The 22,597-nt window shown below is 51.2% G+C and overlaps 1 protein-coding gene across 1 annotated transcript in view; it reads left to right on the top strand.

Annotated features, from left to right (window-relative positions):
• The window catches only part of LOC121135465 (IgGFc-binding protein-like), a 38,453-nt gene that overhangs the window by 3,396 nt on the left and 12,460 nt on the right, over window positions 1-22,597 (top strand). Inside the window, 7 exon segments of the mRNA XM_040734250.1 lie at window positions 752-1,101; window positions 8,657-9,227; window positions 10,530-11,134; window positions 12,576-13,137; window positions 14,601-15,196; window positions 18,267-18,852; window positions 18,961-19,160. Coding sequence (XP_040590184.1) covers window positions 752-1,101; window positions 8,657-9,227; window positions 10,530-11,134; window positions 12,576-13,137; window positions 14,601-15,196; window positions 18,267-18,852; window positions 18,961-19,160 — 3,470 coding nt within the window.

The following is a 22,597-nucleotide window of genomic DNA, read 5'->3' as shown; positions in this document are numbered from 1 at the left end:
CACACCCAGGCATACATGTGTGTTTCTGTGTGTGAGCTGGTATTTACACTCAGGCATGCATGTGTGTATCTGTGTGTAAGCAGGTTTGCATACCCAGGCATGCATGTGTGTAAGCAGGTATGACACCCAGGCATACATGTGTGTATGCAACTACGCACACCCCAGAAAACATGTGTAGCGGCCAAAGCTCAAAGTCAGTCATCTTCTTCTGATCCCTCCCATCCTGTCTGTTTGTTTTTGAGATTCTGAACCTGGGGCTCTCAATCAGCTAAACTGGCTGAGCAGCTGCCCCTGGGATCTGCCTGTCACTGCCGGCCAGTCTCACTGAGCTAACACACTTGCCACCGAGCCTAGCTTTCACCTGGGGCTGGAATCTGGACTCATGTCCTCCTGCTCACACGGCAAGCTCCTCCCACATCCCACTGACCCATCTCCCGCTTCCTATCCTCTGGCCACTCCAGCCACATGGGAAGACGGGGAAGAGGGAAATGGAATATGATTGTGCCAGTGGTCGCTCCTGGTCCCTCTTCACGACCTGCCGTGCCTCTGGGCCAAGCCGTGCTAAACAGTGAGATCAGAAACCCTGGGGTGTGAGGAAACCCAGAGAATCCCTCTCCATGAGGCTGCAAACCTCAGTTTCCATGCCTGTAGAATGGGTGGCCGTGAGCCCACTGCTCACAGTCCACACTGAAGGAGGCCCCAGGTTTCTGTCCTCGTGAGCATTTCTAACTCTATCTCTCTTCCTCCGCAGCTCGGCTCTCCCCAGCAGAGGCTTCCTGCCAAGGCGTTCAGTGCGCATCTGGACAGCGCTGCCAGATGGTGAGCGGGAAGGCCATGTGTGTGGCAGAGTCCACAGCTGTGTGCCGCGCCCAGGGTGATCCCCATTACACAACCTTCGATGGCCGTCACTATGACATGATGGGCACCTGCTCCTATACCATGGCTGAGCTGCATAGCACCAAGAAATCCCTGCTGGCCTTTAAAGTAGAAGCCAAAAATGAGCACCGGGGCACCGACAAAGTCTCCTACGTGCGCTTGGTCACCGTCCACGCCTACAACCACACTGTGTCCCTGGCCTATGGAGAAACAGGCATTGCCCGGGTGAGTTCCCCCAGGCTTTGAGTTTAAGGCCGTAAACTACCAGGCCAAGAAAAGGAGTCAAACCCTTGTCTCTCCCACCATCCAATATGCCAACCAAAGAGATGGCTGCTTGGGTTGAACAATTAACCTTGAAGTCTCTCTTCAAGGAACGACAAGAACTTTGCAGGCTTACAGGGGCAGGAATCAGGAGTCCGCAGCAGAGAGAGCAGGCACTGGTGCTTAGGGTGTGGCTTGATGCTCATCATCTCAGTTCTAGATGGTTCTAGAGAAGCTGGGATTGCCGTGAGCTCTCGAGGGACACAATCTGATCCCCATGCAGTGACTTCTTCCACCCAAAGCTGTGGTCTGGCCACCGCAGATGGAAGTTCTCATCTGGGGGTGATCACAACGTGGTGACCTGTCTTGTGAGGTGACCTGCTGTTGGTCTGAGTAGTTTTGGTCCCCTGTCATATATAGATGTGTGTTGATCTGTAGAGGCAGAGCGTGTCTGAGGAGGGGATTGTTAAATTAGAGGTGAAGCAGGCCCAGGGAAGACGGCTGGAGAGATGGCTCAGCGCGTAAGAGCACTTGCTAAGCTTGAAAATCACTGGTGTTCGGTGTCTAGCACCCATGCCTATAGCTCCATTTTCGGGGGATCTGATGCCCTCTTCTGATCTCTGTGACCACTGTACATATGTGGCTCACAACTGTCCAGAAAACACTCATATACATAAAAATCAATAAATCAGTCTTTTTAGACCCAGCCCAGGGCCGCATTTGCACTGAGAAGACACTTGGAGGGCTGTAAGAACCCGTTGTGGGGTGGATGTCTTAGACAATTTCGTTAGCAGCTTACATTCTGAACAAAGTGACACCCCATTGTCACAATGGGAGTATTATAAGGTGGCCAGTTAGGTGATCCAATCACACTTAAAAACTGTGGAAGTGTGGTTCAGAGTTCCTCAAGCGCCCCCTGTCACACAAAATGGTGCTTTAAGTGGGGAAGGCTCCATGATATCTTCTTTAGACGAACCCCCAGGGCTCCATCTGGGGTCCCATCATCCCCTTCTGGTCAGCAATATGGTGGCCTTCGGGGTTAATTCTCCTTTTATGTCACTTTTACCTGCATTTTCTGCCTCTCTGAGAAAAGGGTGACTTGGGCATTGATTTACAGAGTAAGTCACTGTCTAGACTGTGAAACTGGCCATTCCAGTACGTACAGGGTACAGGAAACTGTGGTGGGTGCCATCAGCCAGGCTACACTGTCACGGCTGTGGGAACGCCGGCCTCGAGGGCTCAGTAGGATAGGGTGTTAGTCAGAGGCTTATCTGTGAGTGCGTACCTCATGCTCAGCTGTCCCCTGGTTACAGGGAAGTAACGATTGTAGCTGAATGGTCGTGGGAACCCCCAAGCGGCCTCAGTCCTTACGAGGCCATTATGGACTCCGGTTAGCTGAGGCTGTCTAATGCGATAGTTCTTTATGGACTCCGGTTAGCTGAGGCTGTCTTATGTGATAGTTCTTTATGGATCCCGGTTAGCTGAGGCTGTCTAATGCGATAGTTCTTTATGGACTCCGGTTAGCTGAGGCTGTCTAATGTGGTTCTTTATGGACTCCGGTTAGCTGAGGCTGTCTTATGTGATAGTTCTTTATGGACTCCGGTTAGCTGAGGCTGTCTAATGTGGTTCTTTATGGATCCCGGTTAGCTGAGGCTGTCTAATGTGATAGTTCTTTATGGACTCCGGTTAGCTGAGGCTGCCTAATGCGATAGTTCTTTATGGACTCCGGTTAGCTGAGGCTGTCTAATGCGATAGTTCTTTATGGATCCCGGTTAGCTGAGGCTGTCTAATGTGGTTCTTTATGGATCCCGGTTAGCTGAGGCTGTCTAATGCGATAGTTCTTTATGGACTCCGGTTAGCTGAGGCTGTCTAATGCGATAGTTCTTTATGGACTCCGGTTAGCTGAGGCTGTCTAATGCGATAGTTCTTTATGGACTCCGGTTAGCTGAGGCTGTCTAATGTGATAGTTCTTTATGGATCCCGGTTAGCTGAGGCTGTCTAATGCGATAGTTCTTTATGGACTCCGGTTAGCTGAGGCTGTGTAATGCGATAGTTCTTTATGGACTCCGGTTAGCTGAGGCTGTGTAATGTGGTTCTTTATGGATCCCGGTTAGCTGAGGCTGTCTAATGCGATAGTTCTTTATGGACTCCGGTTAGCTGAGGCTGTCTAATGTGGTTCTTTATGGACTCCGGTTAGCTGAGGCTGTCTTATGCGATAGTTCTTTATGGACTCCGGTTAGCTGAGGCTGTCTAATGCGATAGTTCTTTATGGACTCCAGTTAGCTGAGGCTGTCTTATGTGATAGTTCTTTATGGACTCCGGTTAGCTGAGGCTGTCTAATGTGGTTCTTTATGGATCCCGGTTAGCTGAGGCTGTCTAATGTGATAGTTCTTTATGGACTCCGGTTAGCTGAGGCTGTCTAATGCGATAGTTCTTTATGGACTCCGGTTAGCTGAGGCTGTCTTATGTGGTTCTTTATGGATCCCGGTTAGCTGAGGCTGTCTAATGCGATAGTTCTTTATGGACTCCGGTTAGCTGAGGCTGTCTAATGTGGTTCTTTATGGACTCCGGTTAGCTGAGGCTGTCTTATGTGATAGTTCTTTATGGACTCCGGTTAGCTGAGGCTGTCTAATGTGATAGTTCTTTATGGACTCCGGTTAGCTGAGGCTGTCTAATGCGATAGTTCTTTATGGACTCCGGTTAGCTGAGGCTGTCTAATGCGATAGTTCTTTATGGACTCCGGTTAGCTGAGGCTGTCTAATGCGATAGTTCTTTATGGACTCCAGTTAGCTGAGGCTGTCTTATGTGATAGTTCTTTATGGACTCCGGTTAGCTGAGGCTGCCTAATGCGATAGTTCTTTATGGACTCCAGTTAGCTGAGGCTGTCTTATGTGATAGTTCTTTATGGACGGATCCCGGTTAGCTGAGGCTGTCTAATGTGACAGGTTTTGCAGGGTGCAGTGGCCTCTCCCCTTTGGAGACAGCTCTCGCTTCAAGTTTTCAGCTCTTCATCCAAGTTTTGGATAAAGCTTGTACCTTATTTGATCTTTTTTGTTTGTTTGTTAGTAGTTATATTTTGGGTATTTAATTGAGATTCTCATTTGTAATCATTATCTTCCATAGTGAAAAAATTTTTTTTGGTTTTTCAAAAGACAGGGTTTCTCTGTGTAGCTTTGAAGCCTGTCCTGACACTCGCTCTGTAGACCAGGCTGGCCTAGAATTCACAGAGATCCGCCTGCCTCTGCCTCCCGAGTGCTGGGATTGAAGGTGTGCGCCACCAACCCCCGGTGAAAATTATTTTTAATTTTTATTAATTAACTAATTTTTCCCATGCTCAATCAGTTCCCCTCCCTCCTCTCCTCCCAGCCTCTCCCCCAAACATCCCCCTCCCCTCCCATCCACCCCTCCTCCTCCTTTCTCTTCAGAAAAGGGATGCCTCCCCATGTATATCTGCCAGCCAGGGCATATCAAGTTACAGCAAGACTAGGCACCGCCTCTCCTAGTAGGGCTGGATGAGGCAACCCAGTAGGAGGAAAGGTCCCAAAAGCAGGTGTTTGATCATTTTATGTTCCTAGTCTTTGTAGACTCTCTAGGCTGTGTCTACCAATCAGGAAAGTTCCATGCCCCGCCCCCTTAACTGCCTGTAATTTAAGCCAAATATCAGGCACGCCTTGCCAAGTTAATGAAGGAGCCTGACCGTCCTTGCATTTCTGGAGGCTTCTGGCTGTAACATAGGACAGCAGCTGCAGTCTGGTGTAGTCTTTAGGCGGCTCTCCTGGAATGCTTTGTATTATTTGCAAGCCTCTCAGCTCCAGTGCCCAACAGGACCTTTGTGAGGGGGTCCAGCCAGCGTCTGTCACTGCTGGAATCTGAGTTCCTCCTGTCTTAACTGGTAACACATCTCTTGAATAGGGAGTGTTGGCACTAAATTATTTCACTAATCTTGTTTAAGGCAAGGGCTTCTAGAGCGGCCCACGAGGGGTAGCTGGAATGCTGCCAAGAGTTTCACCAGCCTTTGACCAGTTTAATGGGTTGTAAGCAGAAGCAGGGTGTGGATCCAGCATCACCTGGGTTAGCCTTAGGTATCTGAGCATCCTGCTGGGCCCATCTCAGTGGGAGCTGCCCTCTGCTGCACTCGAATGGACACCCCGCGAAAACTGGGTGCCCTGATGGTCTCTGCAGGAAGAAACCGTTGTAGAGCATCACTATATCAAGTAGGTGTTCTGTCCTGATGCCCCAGCAGCTTCGCTGAAGGGGAGAGGACCCGGCTCGGGTCCATCAAAAGGCAGTGGAACGTTTGGGAACATAGGGCTTAAAGTTATAGTTGCATTGATTCCCTTCTCTTCTCTTTGTTGTGAACCGGTGGGGGGGGGGTATCGTTGATATCTGGGATCTCTGTACCCTAGATTGGTCCCCACTGTTAGAGGAATATTTATTATATAAAAATGGTTAAAATTGTGCCCTGCTTTTCCAGAATATATAAATTCAGTTCCCACCATCTACATAAAATTCCCATCACCCATATAAGATGATCCATGACTGTCTGTAACTCCAGTTCCGGGCATCCAATGCCTCTGGGCCCTGGGCCCTGTGGACACCTCTCTCTCTCTCTCTCTCTCTCTCTCTCTCTCTCTCTCTCTCTCTCTCTCTCTCTCTCTCTAATACATACATATATACATATATATAATTGTTTTAACTGCAAGTCCAACAGTCAAATGGCATAAAATTGCAATGGCCCATATAAGAGTCATGTATATCTCTTTTTCATATAACACACACTTAGCCCATATTATAGTGAAGTGCTATGTCCCTAAGAGGGAGTTTAATTTTTTCAATTTTTAATTTTAGTAACAGGGAACTTTTACATCTCTGTTGCAGCTAGTTAAGAGACTTGAACCCCATTCTATGCAGATCTGGTCGTGAACTTGATTCTCTCCCAGCTGGGATCCAAAGGGCACCCCCCACCAGTTCTGTACATTAAGACATTGGTGGTGCACACCCTTGATCCCAGCACTCGGGGAGGCAGAGGCAGGCAGATCTCTGTGAGTTCGAGACCAGCCTGATCTAAAGAACGAGTTCCAGGACAGCCAGGGTTACACAGAGAAACCCTGTCTCAAGGAACAAAACAAAAAAATCAGTCAGGACTGCTCAAAAAGAGCTATGTGCCAGGTGACACAGGAGGGAGGAAGAGACACCCAGAGTTAATATAGACACCTTCATGACCAGAAGCAAACAAACAGGGGAGGTTGTTATCCAGATACCTCAGCCCAGAGGAACTTCTTGGCCAGTCAGGACTTCAGATAAGAACCAGGACTCCTCCACGCATGAGCCGTGGAACTGATCAGTTCTCAAATGCAAACAAATCAAGACCCCCAAAGCCACTGCAGGACTAGGCACTCCTACATGATATGATGAAGGATTCTAAGCTCAGCAACAAGTGTTTCGTTTCATTTCTCAGACTAGAATCCTCAAAAGTTATTCCTGGTATTGGGGGTGCAGAGATGCAGATGTGGGAGTAAGGACAGACAGGGAGAATGATCTGGGGTGACTAACAAGCTGGTGTTAACGTTTGAGGACTCACCAGTCCATTGTGCCCAACACTGCCCATTCTGATTGTCCGAGCTAGCCCTAACTGTCAACTCAACACCTTCAAGACATCTGAGAAGCCTCCCTTGAGGAACTGTCCAGAGCAGTTTGGCTGGGGTCCTGTCTGTGAAGGACTGTCTTGGTCATCGGGTGTGGATGGGCTGCCCACAGTGAGCAACGCCATTCGTAGGCGTGTGGGCTTGGCCTACGTAAAATAGCTTAAGAGTGAACCAACCAGCAAGCAGCATTACTTAGGTTTCTGCTTCAGCTCCTGTCCTAAAGTGTTGCTCTGTCTTCCCTCGCTGACCTTGTGATCTGAATGTGTAAGCCAAGTAAACCTTCTTCTCCCCCAGAGTTGCATCTGGCTAGCACACTGCATCTCGGAAACATTGTTGCCCCGCAATGGTGGTTTCCTGAGGCAGGCAGCTCTCCCGCAAACTTGTCATCGTCTTGGCGGTTGCTGGTTTTGACTATCTCTGCCGCAGCCTTTTGTCTCTGCCTCATGAACACGAGTCCTGCTTGTCTCCCTGGCTCCCTGCAGCTGCCCCTTGCTGCCACGAGACCTGGCAGGTTCCTTCCTCACACCGGCTTCAGGCTGGTAGCGAGCCTGCTGTTCTGTCAGGCACTGTGGGAGAAGCTGGAAATAGAACCGCGAGGCGGCCTTCTAGTGGCTCAGGGAGATGGAGAATGTGGGAGACCAGCACTTTGTGGGAGAAGGTTAGATGCCCTCGGGACTGGAAGACAGGGGAGGGGGGACAACAGGAAGGGTGATGGGGGTGGCCTCACGAGTCAGTGACACCTCAGCAGACATTAGCAGGGGATGGGGGTCTTCATGCACATCTCCGGGAAGAACGCTGATTCAGCCACCAGAGGTGCAAGGTCAAGAGCCCCTAGGCTCAGCTGGGAAGGACAAGGAAGGAAGGCGTCCTGTGTGACCAGAGCTGGGGACATGAGGGCTGAAGGGGAGATGATACAGGCTCTGACTGTAAGCGTTTCGGGATGGGTCGGGACAGGATGGAACAGGAGCGGGTCAGGTATTCTGGCACTCGGGAGTCACAGAATACTGAGTGTTACACATCTCAGGTGGAAAGGTATCCTGGAGCTCGGGAGCCAAGGACCACTACAGGTTGCAGTAAGCTTGGCAGCTTACAGCCTTGCCTCAGAAAAAGGCTTCTCCGGTGTATCAGCTCGGCAGGACAGGGTCTTCCAGCTGGGGATGTTCGCCTAGTGTAGCAGTTTTGCTAGGCAGGAGGTTTCTCGGGCGAAGTTGCTACAGTTCAGCTCTGCTCCTGGAGAGCGGAGAGCGGGGAGCCAGGAGCAGAGTGTAACAACTCTGCTCTACCAAGGAAGGTTTCCCGGGCAAGTGTTACAGCGCTGCTCACTCTGCTCTGCTCTGCTCTGCTCTGCCCAGGGTCGCCTCTGCTTGCTCTGCTCTGCTCTGCCCAGGGTCGCCTCCGCAAAAGAAGATCTTCACCCGAAGCTCATCCAAAGGGGTTTATTGGAAGGCAGCTGGACCAGCCAAGCTGGACATACACAGGGTTTATATAAGGATTCTTGGGGTTGGGGAAGTTTTTCCAGAGTAGGGATTGGTCCGATTTCAGTGCTGAGCTCAGATTGGCTAGAGCTCTGCTCCGGGATTGGTTACTTTTTTACACAGGATTAGGGTCAGATTTGGCTCTGGTTTCAGGGCCAAAGTGTGTTTCTTTCTCTGGTCCTTTTTAGCCTTTTGGTTCCAATTTTAGGGCCAGGGTACATTTCTTTCACTGACTCTGATTCCGGGACAAAATGTGTTCCTTTGGCACTGATTTTAGGGTCAGGGTACATTTCTTTGGTTGTGGTTGCAGGGCCAAAGTGTGTTTCTTTGGCTCTGCTCAGGGTGTGTTTCTTTGACTGGTCCCTTTTCCCTACACTGACCTCTGCCACCCCTCTGCAGATCGACTACCAGTACTCAAGCCTCCCGGCCTCCCTGAGTGAGGGTCGCCTGCGTGTGTACCAGAGCGGGACACGGGGTGTCATAGAGCTGGACTTTGGACTGGTGGTCACCTATGACTGGGATGGCCAGCTGACACTGAGCCTGCCCAAGCACTTCCAAGACCAGGTGTGGGGGCTGTGTGGGAACTATAACGGAGACCCCGCAGACGACTTCCTCACGCCCGACGGGGAGCAGGCTCCTGACGTCCTAAACTTCACCAAAAGCTGGAAGCTGGATGACGGGGACTACCTGTGTGATGACGGCTGCTACGGCAATTGTCCCTCCTGCACCCCAAAGCAGTCTGAGATCTTTAAGGGAGACCTCTTCTGCGGCTTGCTAGCCCTGTCGATGGGCCCGTTTGCTGACTGCCATGGCTTTCTGGATCCCCAGCCTTTCCTGGAGGAATGTGTGTATGACATGTGTGTGACCGGAGGGGAGCGCCTCACTCTGTGCCATGGCCTCAGTGCCTACGCTAGAGCCTGTATGGACCTGGGCGTCCCTGTCCGGGAATGGAGGTCGCGAACCAACTGCCGTGAGTTACAGCCAGGGGTGGGAGGTCTTGGTGAGGGGGCCAGGGAACTGCCGGATCTGCTTGGTGACTGGGCACCAGCTGTGTTTCTACCTAGCGACAGGCAATAACGGGAACACTGTGATGGCCAAGACACCCCAGCTCTACTAGAGGGCGCCCAAGGCTGGGACGCACATGATCCTGTCCAGACAGCTGGCACGAGAGGACACTGGAAACTCTAGAGTAGATGGAGGGGGCGCAGGACAAGGCTGGGGGGTTCTAGAGAGATAAGTGACGCTAGATACAGCTTTGGAGACACAAATGTCCTATTTGAAACCCATGGGAAGGACTGGAGTAGCCAGAAAGGAGAAGAAGGTTGTGGGCTCCTGACCCGGGGAACCACAGAGATTTGCCAGGCAAGGTAGTCCGCTAAGTTACGAGATAAAAGTCAATGGCCAGTCTTTGCTTGTAACACTCCCGTGACTCCCCGGCCCTCCGTACTAAGCCACAGATGACCAGAGCTTAAGACTAGGACTTCGGAAGGGTGCAGGTGCAGAGGCAGACAAAGACACTGGACTTCCTGCATCACTGTGATACGCCGTTGTCCAGTAAGCCTCCCAGTAAGTCTCTCCAAACCCCAGACAAGGGGAAACCAGCGAGTTCAGTGCCCGGCCTGAGCACCTCTTAGGCCCAGTGGCCGGTGCTGAAGATTCAGTGTGACTGAGTCAGGCTGTGTCTCCACTCCAGCAGAACTTACATCCCAGGTGGGCAGGGACAGGCAGGCAGTTAGCAGATCAACTATGAAATGCCTTCAAAGAACAAAGAAAGCCAGGTCCTGTGATAGTATCTGGAAGCTCGGGGAAGACTTTGCAAATCAATGGCACCAGGTCCCTGGGCACAGCGAGGCGGAAGGAATCAGCAAAGCCATCCCAGTGAAGGCACGGACCACCCCTTATTCAATCTGTGTAACCAGTGACATCAGTGTTGCGTCACCCCATTTACTCCCTGGCAAGGAGAACGCTGGTGTTGGAGTCCGAGCTGTCTGGGCTCCTGTAGCCTTTGGTACAGGGGTCCAGGACACCAGGCAGGAGGCTGCTGTAGTTCATGGGCTGTGGAGACAGACTCTGGGTGGGCTGGGACTGTGGAAGTCACAGGATTTGCCCACTGACTGGTTGTCCAGGGCTGGGGTGGGGGAGGGCCATTGGGCCCTGATCAACAGGAAGGCGTGAGTGCCTGTACCTGAGGGGCGTGGAGCTCTGAGGAAGCAGCATTGTCTGGGGGAGCCCCACCATAGCATGACTCAACCCTTTCTCCCCATCCCTCCAGTCCTGTCCTGTCCAGCCAACAGCCACTACGAGCTCTGCAGCCCTGCCTGCCCAGCCTCCTGCAACTCAGAAGCCGCACCCGCCAACTGCTCTGAGCACCCCTGTGTGGAGGGCTGCGTCTGCCTTCCAGGCTTCGTGGCCAACCGAGGCCATTGTGTGCCTGTGTCATCCTGTGGCTGCACCTACCAGGGCCGCTTGCTGGCACCGGGGCAGGAGGTGTTTGCGGACGACCTATGCCGGCAGCGCTGTACCTGTGATGGGGCCACCCAGACGGTGACCTGCCAGGACACATCGGGATGTCTGTCTGGGGAGCGCTGCGGAGTACAGAATGGCTTCTTGGGTTGCTACCCGGAATACTTCCGCAGCTGCCAGGCGTCCGGGGACCCTCACTACATGACCTTGGATATGCGGAGCTACAACTTCATGGGTACCTGCACCTACATGCTTATCGCCTCGTGTGACCAGCACCCCTCCCTCCCCGACTTCAAAGTGGCTGTGGAAAACGAGCGTCGGGGAAGCCAGAGCGTGAGCTTTGTGCATTCTGTGCAGCTGGAGGCCTATGGAGTGAAGTTGGAGGTGCCCCGGGACTACCCAGGCAGAGTACTGGTGAGTGTCTCTCGGCCATGGAACTGGGAGGGGCGGAAAGCCACTGAGAGATTAGTGGCTGGAGGGAGGAGTGGGGTTCACTCGGCGATCATATGGTTAAGGTCCACGCCTCAGATTTAGCCTCTGCTATCTGGGAGAGCAGTTCTGATTTCCCCCAGCCTGTCTTCCCTCGCCACCAGGAACCACCTATCTGTCTGGCTTTGACCTCTTCTTTGAGTCCTCTTTCTCCTCAGGATGGGCCCCAACACATCACCTTTTTGTTTGTTTGTTTGTTTGTTTGAGACAGGGTTTCTCTGTATTGCTTTGGAGGCTGTCCTGGAACTCTCTCTGTAGACCAGGCTGGTCTCGAACTCACAGAGATCCGCCTGCCTCTGCCTCCCGAGTGCTGGGATTAAAGGCGCGCGCCACCAACGCCTGGTTCGTCACTTCTTTCCAGGCTGTCTGCTGTGTTATTCATAATGAGGGCCGAACTAGCCTCACTCACTAGGACTGAAAGGCAGAGCCCTGAAGCAGTTGGCTAGGCAAGGGACAAAGGACAACCCTTTCACACAAGTCCAAACCTAGAAGGCAAGTGCCCAGCTTCAAGCCTCCACAAACAGGTTTTGCAAATCTACCATAAGTCCCATCGCACGATCAAAATAGCTTCTCTGCCATCCTTGAGTCTTGATATAGGTAAAGTCAAGTCTACAGACAGCTGTCACCCACCCCACCCCCAAAAATGTTAAAAGCCAGGCCTGATGACTCATACCGATCCCAGCACTCGGGAGGCAGAGACAGACAGATTTGTGAATGCCAGTCTAGCCTGGTCTACCAGTACCAGGCCAATTAGGAATATATAGTAATACCCTGTCTCAAAGATAGATAGATAGACAGACAGACAGACAGACAGACAGACAGACAGACAGACAGTGCCTGGTGTAGTGGCGCACACCTTTAATCCCAGCACTGGGGAGGCAGAGACAGAAGGATCTCTGTGAGTTTGAGGTCAGCCTGGTCTACATAGTGAGTTCCAAGACAGCCGGAGGTATAGAAAGACCTTGTCTAAAGTGTGTGTGTAGAAATGAATTGTTGGTTATTCACACAATAGGTCATAACTATAAGAGGGAAGTTTGGGTAATGGCCAGTGCCCTGGAGAGGAAGGGTGGACAAATTAAAAGTGGGAAACCTAACTTCCCTTGGGCTAGGCTCTGTACTCCCTCCCCCTCGTGGTTGGTATGGAAAGGCTCTAGATAAAGAGAGGGCACAATTATTACTAGGTATTAACATTCTGCCACCTCTCTGATAGGACATTTCCCCTGAGGTTTGACTATTGACTAACAATGCGTATTAAAACAACTAAATGCAAAGGTCAGACTAAGCCGAGAGGTTTAGAGTGCTGTGGGTACGGGGAGACGGGCAAAGCGGGCACCCTGACCTGTGGTCCTCCTGCATCTCCACCCAGCTGGATGGCATCAGTCACTACCTGCCCTTTCAAGCCGCAGGTGGGAAAATCGTAGTGTTCCGCCAAGGCAGGTACGCCATGCTGCGCACGAGCTTTGGCCTGACTGTCAGTTACAACTGGGACACGCACGTGACTGCCAAGGTGCCCAGCAACTACGCTAAAGCCGTGTGTGGGCTCTGCGGGAACTTCAACGGGGACCCTCATGATGACCTGGGTATTCAGAGTATGGGCGAAGCCCTTGACCCCCGAGACTTCGGGCGGAAGTGGCTGGTGACGGCAAAGCCCGGCTGCAGAACAGATGAACAACTTGTGTGCCCCGACATAAACAGCAAGTTGGTGGTGCAGAACAAGGAGAAGTGCCAGGTCCTCAGGGACAAGGACGGTCCATTCAGGGACTGCAGGGAAGTAGGCTCGTTCAGCAATGCCTTCATAGAGTGTGTCTACGACAGCTGCCGCATGCGGGGCCAAATTAAGCCACTGTGTGACACACTGTCCACGTACACCGCCATATGCCAGGCCGAAGGCGTCACTGTGTATCCCTGGAGGAGCGAGACTCTTTGCCGTGAGTACCAGGAGTGGCGAGCAAGGGGTTGGATCTGGTGTTTGCTCATTAACATTCAAGTAGCATCGCTTAATCCTTATGATGCCTGGTGAGGAAGGGGCTGCGCTTATGCCCTGGAGCTAAGGGACGGCAGCGTGACACTAAGGAGTCACAGGTGACAGCACTTGTGACCCAGTACAGCTGGCGACCCCAAGTTTGATGGCCGGTGACAACCCTCAGTCAGAGACAATAGGGAGCTATTGCATATTTGAAATGAGACTGCTATGACCAAAAGACAGAACCTCCCCTCTTCATTTTATTTCCCTTTCGTGCAAATGGCCAGCATGCCCAGAGCCCGCAGTATCATAGCACGGGGTATTGCAATAGCACAGGGTATTGCAATAGCTCGGGGCGCTGCACTAGCTCAGGTAGGGGAGTTCTTCTGGTTTGGTTTCAGTGGTTTGGGCTTTGGCCAACTTTTTCAGTTTGATTTTATGTGACACTGAGGTGTGGACGCAGAGCCTGACCCAAGCTTGGCAAGTTCTGCCAGGGAGCTCAGCCCAGCCTGCTTGGCTGGGTGCTTCCTTCTCTCTCGTCCAGCCGCTTGACTGGTAAGTCTGAGTGACTAGTGTTTAGGGACGGAAAGAAGAAATGGTTTGATCCAGTTGGTTGATTATTTTTAAGGCTGATTTATTCCATGTGTGTGGGTGTTTTGCCCACATATATGTCTATGCACCAACGGGTATTCAGTGCCCAAGGAGGTCAGAAGAGGGCATCAGATGTCCTGGGACGGAATTTAGAGTCCCTTGTGAACCACCGCATGGGTGCTGGGAACTGAAGCCAGGTCCTCCGCAAGAGCAGCAAGTGCTCCTAACCACTGAGCCATCCCTCCAGCCCCACGTTTGGTTATTCATTTGTTCATTCTAACACTAAATGTTTTCGCTAAACTGTGGTATAAGTAACTATTTTTCAATTGCTAAGTATTACTTAATATTTGATATTACTAAAGTAATATTTTATTAATACTATAAAATGAAGAAGCTAGTGCTATATTCACTCACATACTGCGAAGATTCTACATACAGGCAGGCATAAGCTTATTTAAAATACATCACACATATTAGCATGTATACCCAATATTAACAGTGTCATTAAAGATACTACAGATTGACCACAAACCACAGTTGCACCAGATCTGAATTTTATTTCTGAGGCTCAGAAACAATGATGAAAGGTATACCCTTGGTCATACTGAACATGGTAGTTTCTTGAAACAGGGCCACTTTGTGTGTGTGTGTGTTTGCAAGCATGTGTGTGTGTGTATTTGAAAGCGTGTGTGTGTTTTTTGCAAGCATGTGTGTGTGTGTGTATTTGCAAGCATGTGTGTGTGTGTGTGTGTGTTGTGTGTACTTGTATATATTGGGGAGCCAACTGTGTCAAACCAAGAGTAAAAATCTTTGATCTGATGGCTTCTCTCTCTGCAGCAATGAATTGCCCTCCTCACAGCCACTATGAGCTGTGTCATCGAGGCTGTCCGTTGACCTGCGGAGACTTGCCAGTGCCTGGTGGCTGTGACTCCAATTGCCACGAGGCCTGTGTCTGTGATGAGGGATTTGTCCTCAGTGACGAGACTTGTGTACCCCTGGCCTCCTGTGGTTGCATATATCAGGGCACTTACCACTCTGTGGGAGATGACTTCTATCCTGGACCTGAATGCAATTCCCTTTGCCACTGTCACAAGGGTGGCCTGGTGGCCTGCCAGCCCTCGTATTGCAGCCCCCATGAAATCTGCAAGGTGTCCAATGGCATCCTGAGATGCGTGGCTGTGGACTCAGCCACCTGCCAGGTATCCGGAGCGTCGCATTACACCACGTTTGACGGCCGGCGATTTGACTTTATGAGTAGCTGTGTGTTTGTGCTGACTCAGACCTGCTGGACCCGGCCCGGTCTGCAACAGTTCACCATACTGCAGGAGAAGGCGGCGGCCTGGGACAGCACGCAGGTCGGTGTGATCAAGATGATCACCATCCAGGTGGGCAACCACACCCTGCAACTGCAGCAGAACCAATGGAAGGTGAAGGTGAGAGCATAGGCGGGGCCCTAGGGGAGGTGTGGGCCTTGGGGGTGACGTGTGAGGCCTGCAGGGGCAGTGCTCAGCACGGGGGGGGGGGCGGGGCTGGTCAGGGGCTCAAAGTATGTGAGGCAGCACAACCTCAACAAGAGGAGGAAGGACAGAAAGCAAGGAGGCCTGGGGCCTGGGGGCCTTTCCCACAAGGCTTTGCGTCTCCTGCTCTGCCCTTACCCGATCCTCTCCTTATCTTCCTGTGTACTCCCGCCACACTCGGTCCCTGCCCACTGTGGGACACTACTCCTGGGAAGACACAGACACACAGACACAGACACAGACGTGTGTGCACGCGCGCACACACACACACACACACACTACTCACTTCATTATAGACACACACACACACACTACTCACTTCATCACAGACACAGACCTCGTGGCAATTGGAGCCACAGCCACCAGGCACTGGCAGGTCTCCGCAGGTCAACGGAAAGCTCGATGACACAGTGGCTGTGAGGAGGGCAATTTGTTGTTGCAGAGAGAGAAGCCATCGGATCAAAGAGTTTTACTCTTGGTTGGACACAGTTGGCTCCCCGATACTCACAAGTACACATTCACACACACTACTCACCCCTTGGTGGGAACCAATGACAGGACAACATACAAATACCACCCAAGTTCAGCTTGGCAAACCAACGAGTTTATTGGGTTCCTTAAAGGACTGTACACTCATGGGGCGTAAACAGCTCCAAGGTAGCTGGTGTTGACTTTGGATGCTGAAACTCTGGAGCTTTTTCTACCACCTTCAGTTAGCTCTACAAGTGGGAGAGTCTCCAAGCAGCCTCTGCTGCTTATATAACCTTGGGGAAGAGGGACCATGTGAACCTGCCAAGTTTTAGGAACTTCCTGCGACTTGCGAGTTATTAGTCCTTATTATGTCCTTGGTCTTACGGAACTTCCATTAGCTCATGAGCCTCCCTCAAGGATGAAATGTATTCACAGGAAATTTCTACCCAGCACTGCCCTAGCCACCTCCTTGGTCTCCTACCCACAAGGAGCATTTGACAGTCACAGCATAGAAAGGTCAGAGGTGAGAAAGGCCCACCAATACAGCAGTACAGCAGCTACCCATTTTGCACGCTGTCCCCAGGCCCGTTGACTGCTAGGCACCCGGCACCCTCACCATCAATTTAACCTTAAGATTGCAGCTGGAGAAGGCACCATGATTGGCTTAATTTTTTGGAAGACAAGATCCCATCACCGTGTTAAAAATCTTTTAGCAGCTGGGTGATGGCGCACGCCTTTAATCCCAGCACTCGGGAGGCAGAGGCAGGTCGATCTCTGTGAGTTCCAGACCAGCCTGGTCTACAAGAGCTGGTTCCAGGACAGCCTCCAAAGCGACAGAGAAACACTGTCTCTAAAAAAAAAAATCTTTTAGCAATGTCTGTTTGCTAAGAAACAGCACAGTGGATTATGAACCACACCCTGTTGCTTTTCTGAATTGGAAGGATCGGGTCTCGGGTGGAGACTGCTTTTGAGATACACTGGGACTATGCCTCACTGACAGGCAGCACACAACCATTGTTGTGTAAGCAGTAGTTATTAGAGCTGTCACATGCCCTGGACAGGGCTACAGGATGCGCTGTCTTCCCTAACAAGCCCCAAGCTCTGAGATTAGCCCCTCACAAAGCAGCAGCTCCAGACACACGGGGACAGTCTCTCTGTCCTTCATTGGGATCTCACCAAACCCCAGCTTCCCTGCGACTGTCCCTCACTGCAGAGGGAGAACTGAGCCCAGAGGTTAAGTGAGTCGTCCTTATTCACGGCCAGCCTGCTGGGGAGAGACGGCTGTTGATGTCTTTAGAACATTCTAGATGTGCCTAGAGCATGTCTTTCCCCTGGCCCCTCCCCGTCTCCTCACATGCGGGTGCATGTGCTGAGGAAGGGAACAGAGAGGTTGACAGGGGTGCCCCTCCCGGGCCTGGTTGGAGCCAGAGTCCCCAGGGGATCTGCAGATGAGGGATGGAGCCTGACTCTGCATCCAGTCCCGCAGGCAGGTCTGCGACCCTGGGCTGTCCAGATGAAGACTTGTAAACATAGCCCCAGCCACGGGAGGGGCCACTGGGGGGGCCACAGTGCAAGCCTTTGTACACATTATGTATCAGATTCCTAGACAACAAGGCTGGCAATCGACTCCCTAGACAGACAGGAAGCGGTGACACAGGGCAGGGAGGGGTCAATGGCGAGCTGTGCTTGAGCCCAGCCTCCAGGTTCAGTCCCTGCATCATCATTCACGTGTCCCCTGGTAACGAAGGGTCCCCTCGCCCAGGCTGGTGAGGTCCCTACCCCTCTGAGACCTGTGATGGTTTCCTGGTGGCTGCTGTGACAAAAACGCCACAAACGTGCTGACTTAAAATAGCGTGTTGGACTGGTGAGGTGGCTCAGCCGGTAAAGGCACTCACAGCGAGCTCGGTGGCCGAAATTCAAGCTCTGGGAAACGAGAGATGTCCCTGTGTGGGCTCCCTCCCACAAGTACTGAAACAAAATGTATGGGAAAACTTTCTTAACATAACCTACATTTATATTCTTAACAGCTCTGGGTGTGGAATCTAAAGTCAAGATGGCTACAAGGCCCCGCCTCCTCCAGAGGCCGCAGGGGAGAAGACTTCTTGCCTCCCCAGCTTTTGGTGGCTCCAGGATGTCCCTAGGCTTACAGTGTCAACACTCCATCCTGACTACTGGGTCTTCCCATGCCACCCTCCCTGTGGACTCTGTCCTACTCCGATGCCTCACAGGAAACTTGTCATTGGGTTTAGGGACCACTGTGATTCACGGTGTTCTCATGTCAAGATTATAACTTTAAATTACACTAACAAAGACGCTTTCCCAAATGTGGTCACCTTTCAACGTCCCGGCTAGGATAAGACAATGTTATTATACATATTTTATAAATGTGGAAACTGAGGACCAGAAAGATGGGGTCACTCCAGACTTCAGTGTCTGACAGGGGCAGACTAGGGATATTTAGTGGCAGATGGCCTCAAAGCGTGCCCTCTGAAGCTTGGCATTCCCTGCTTTCCAGGTGAACGGCGTGGACATGAAGATGCCTGTCATGCTGGACGGGGGCAGTGTCCTGGCCTTCCAGCATGGCATAGACGTGGTAATCGAGACCAAATTCGGCCTGCACGTGTCCTTCGATCTCAACAACAACGTGCGTGTCACCATCCCCCGTAACTACTATAGACACATGTGTGGCCTGTGTGGGGACTACAATGATGACCCCAAGAATGACTTCCGGAAGTCCGATGGCTCACAGGCAGCCAACCCCATTGAGTTGGGTAACTCCTGGACACAGGCCGACCCAGACTCTTCCTGTATACTCCCACCTGTCTGCAAACCAGAACAGGACTGCAAACCAAAGTGCAGCCCTGAGCTGGAGGACAAATATCACGGGCCACAGTTCTGCGGGCTGCTCACCAACCCCACGGGGCCGCTGGCTGCCTGCCACAAGCTGCTGGACCCTGAGGGTCCCTTGAAAGACTGCATCTTTGACCTGTGCCTGGGTGGCGGGAACATAAGCATTCTCTGCAACAACATCCACGCCTATGTGAGCGCCTGCCAGGCAGCCGGAGTGAAAGTGGAGCCCTGGAGGACGGAAACCTTCTGTCGTGAGTGACGGACGGGACACTGAAGGCTAGGGAAAGGGAAGCTTGGGGAACGGGAGGGTAGGACCCAACCCTCACTCTGGTGCCCTAATCAGCACCCCCTCCTCACAGCAATGGAGTGCCCCCCTCACAGCCACTATGAGGTCTGCGCAGACACCTGCTCCCTGGGCTGTTCGACCGTCACCACTCCGATAGCGTGCCCAGACAGGTGCTCCGAGGGCTGCGAGTGTGACAGTGAGTACCTGCAGAGCTTCACGGGCTGTGTGCCCATGGAGAGGTGTGGCTGCCACTACAGTGGAGTCTGCTATGAGGTAGGAGCCCGGCCGTCTCCACAGAACCTGGAACTTCCTCCTGAGCCAAGCCCACCGCTCATCAGCACTATGGGCCTTTCCCACCTCCTGACTAACTCCCGGCCCCCGTCTGACCCCTTTCCTCACCCTGACAGGGTGCACCATGTCCTCATCCAGTCCTTAATTTTTCCGCTTATGGCACTAGAAAAGTTCTTTCCAAATGTCACCACCGGTAATGATGTTTTAAACTCTCCCTGGCTCCCAAAGATAAGACTTAACCATTTTGTGCTGTGTCTGGGCCAAGATGGCTGTCCTGTTGTCAGTCAGCTGGGCAGAGCCCTTCTGCTCCGCTGAGACAAAGATCTTATGGGAGAAAGGGAAAGCTTTGCAAGCCATGACCCTGGCACTTTTTGTTGTTGTTGTTGTTTTTGTCTTTTCAAGACAGGGTTTCTCTGTATAGCCCGGTAGACCAGGCTGGCCTGGAACTCACAGAGATCCGCCTGCCTCTGCCTCCCGAGTGCTGGGATTAAAGGCGTGCACCGCCTGGCTCTCCTGGCTACTTTGTATCCACAGGTGCTTGACATCAGCAAGCAGGCAAGAGCGGCTGGTGGCCTCTAGAGTCACAGCTCTGGTTCAGGCTTGGGTAGCAAGACCCTTAGCTTTGGAAGTGTCACAGCTCTCAGGAAGGCCTGAGAGGTCAAAGGTTTCTTAGCCATCGGCAGCAGCCAGTGTTCCACCCTGGGCCTGGGGAGTGAGAGTCCCTTGCGTGCAAAGCGCTTTGGAACTCTCCCGGCAACCAGAGCCTGGCGTTTCTCTTCTAGCTCTTTATGTACAGCACCCTGTCCTCCCCGGGCCAGTCTTCATCTTTCCCAGATCTGCCACCCGCTCTACCCCCCGCTCCCCCCGCCCCCGCTTGGGCCCACAGCCACTCTGCCGCTTACCCAGCTGAGCCCTCCCCCAGCTCCGCTGGCCTCTTCTGGCTGCCAAGCTTTGCAGAGCTTACACCTGGGCTTGTGGCTGCCGCCATTGCCACTCCGATATCTCTGTTGCCACTGCCCTTGGCTATCTATCGGAGGCCTTTTACTTGCCCTCCTCTTCTAGAACCACGGAGGGCGGCACAGGGGAACGCCCTGTCTCCCAGCTGGCTCGCTAGGTAAGCTGAGGCACATGCACTCCCAATAACACAGGAGACACTGTATTAATTATGTAGCTGTTGGCCGTTTGCTTGGTTTCTTATTGGCTAGCTCTGACTTAATTATTAACCCATAGCTGCTCATCTGAGCATTTCCACACACTCTTCTCTTACCAGAGAAAGGGTCCAGACCTCTTATTCCTCTCCTGTCCAACATGGTGACTGACTGTGCATCCATTTCCCAGAATCCTCCACCTCTCCTAGTCCCACCTATCTTGCTTCCCTATTGGCCAGCAGTGCTGTATTTATCAACCAATAGGACAAACATGCACACAGAAGGACTTCCCCCATCAACTTTTCATTGTGAAATCAAAGGTGTGATGTTAAGAGAATAGTGCACTCTATCACGGTGCTCATACAGCACATATATAGTGAAATATGTCACCGTGCTCACACAGCACATATATAGTGAAATATGTCACCGTGCTCACACAGCACATATATAGTGAAATATGTCACCGTGCTCACACAGCACATATATAGTGAAATATGTCACCATGCTCACACAGCACATATATAGTGAAATATGTCACCGTGCTCACACAGCACATATATAGTGAAATATGTCACCGTGCTCACACAGCACATATACAGTGAAATATGTCACCGTGCTCACACAGCACATATACAGTGAAATATGTCACCATGCTCACACAGCACATATACAGTGAATATGTCACCATGCTCACACAGCACATATATAGTGAAATATGTCACCGTGCTCACACAGCACATATATAGTGAAATATGTCACCGTGCTCACACAGCACATATACAGTGAAATATGTCACCATGCTCACACAGCACATATATAGTGAAATATGTCACCGTGCTCACACAGCACATATATAGTGAAATATGTCACCGTGCTCACACAGCACATATACAGTGAAATATGTCACCATGCTCACACAGCACATATACAGTGAAATATGTCACCGTGCTCACACAGCACATATATAGTGAAATATGTCACCATGCTCACACAGCACATATACAGTGAAATATGTCACCATGCTCACACAGCACATATACAGTGAAATATGTCACCATGCTCACACAGCACATATACAGTGAAATATGTCACCGTGCTCACACAGCACATATACAGTGAAATATGTCACCGTGCTCACACAGCACATATACAGTGAAATATGTCACCGTGCTCACACAGCACATATACAGTGAAATATGTCACCGTGCTCACACAGCACATATACAGTGAAATATGTCACCGTGCTCACACAGCACATATACAGTGAAATATGTCACCATGCTCACACAGCACACATATAGTGAAATATGTCACCATGCTCACACAGCACATATATAGTGAAATATGTCACCGTGCTCACACAGCACATATACAGTGAAATATGTCACCGTGCTCACACAGCACATATACAGTGAAATATGTCACCATGCTCACACAGCACATATACAGTGAAATATGTCACCGTGCTCACACAGCACATATACAGTGAAATATGTCACCATGCTCACACAGCACATATACAGTGAAATATGTCACCATGCTCACACAGCACATATACAGTGAAATATGTCACCGTGCTCACACAGCACACATATAGTGAAATATGTCACCATGCTCACACAGCACACATATAATGAAATATGTCACCATGCTCACACAGCACATATATAGTGAAATATGTCACCATGCTCACACAGCACATATACAGTGAAATATGTCACCGTGCTCACACAGCACATATACAGTGAAATATGTCACCGTGCTCACACAGCACATATACAGTGAAATATGTCACCGTGCTCACACAGCACATATACAGTGAAATATGTCACCGTGCTCACACAGCACATATATAGTGAAATATGTCACCGTGCTCATGTAGCACACATATAGTGAAATATGTCACCGTGCTCACACAGCACATATACAGTGAATATGTCACGTGCTCACACAGCACATATATAGTGAAATATGTCACCGTATACCTATGCATCCATTAGCTTTGATGGTAATTGTCTTTTCCCCTGACTTGCCTCACCGTTACCCCTTTACAGAGCAGCCCGGAGTATTGAAAAGTGTCTCTTTGCTTTCGTCTGGACCTCACCCATTATACCAACTCCACTGTCTTAGTTCTGTCGTATTATACAGTCTGCAAACGAGGAAGGTGACACAAAGACATTCAGTCATGTTGTCTAGAGTATGAGAGAGCAAGCTGCACCGGAGACTTTGCTCTGGTTCTTTTGTTGTTGTTGTTTTGTTGCTGTTGTTGTT

This window comes from Mesocricetus auratus, unplaced genomic scaffold (assembly GCF_017639785.1).
Source record: "Mesocricetus auratus isolate SY011 unplaced genomic scaffold, BCM_Maur_2.0 Super-Scaffold_100038, whole genome shotgun sequence".
Lineage (NCBI taxonomy): Eukaryota > Metazoa > Chordata > Mammalia > Rodentia > Cricetidae > Mesocricetus > Mesocricetus auratus.
Note: the sequence above shows the minus strand (reverse complement) of the source record. Positions and strands in the feature narration are given on the sequence as shown.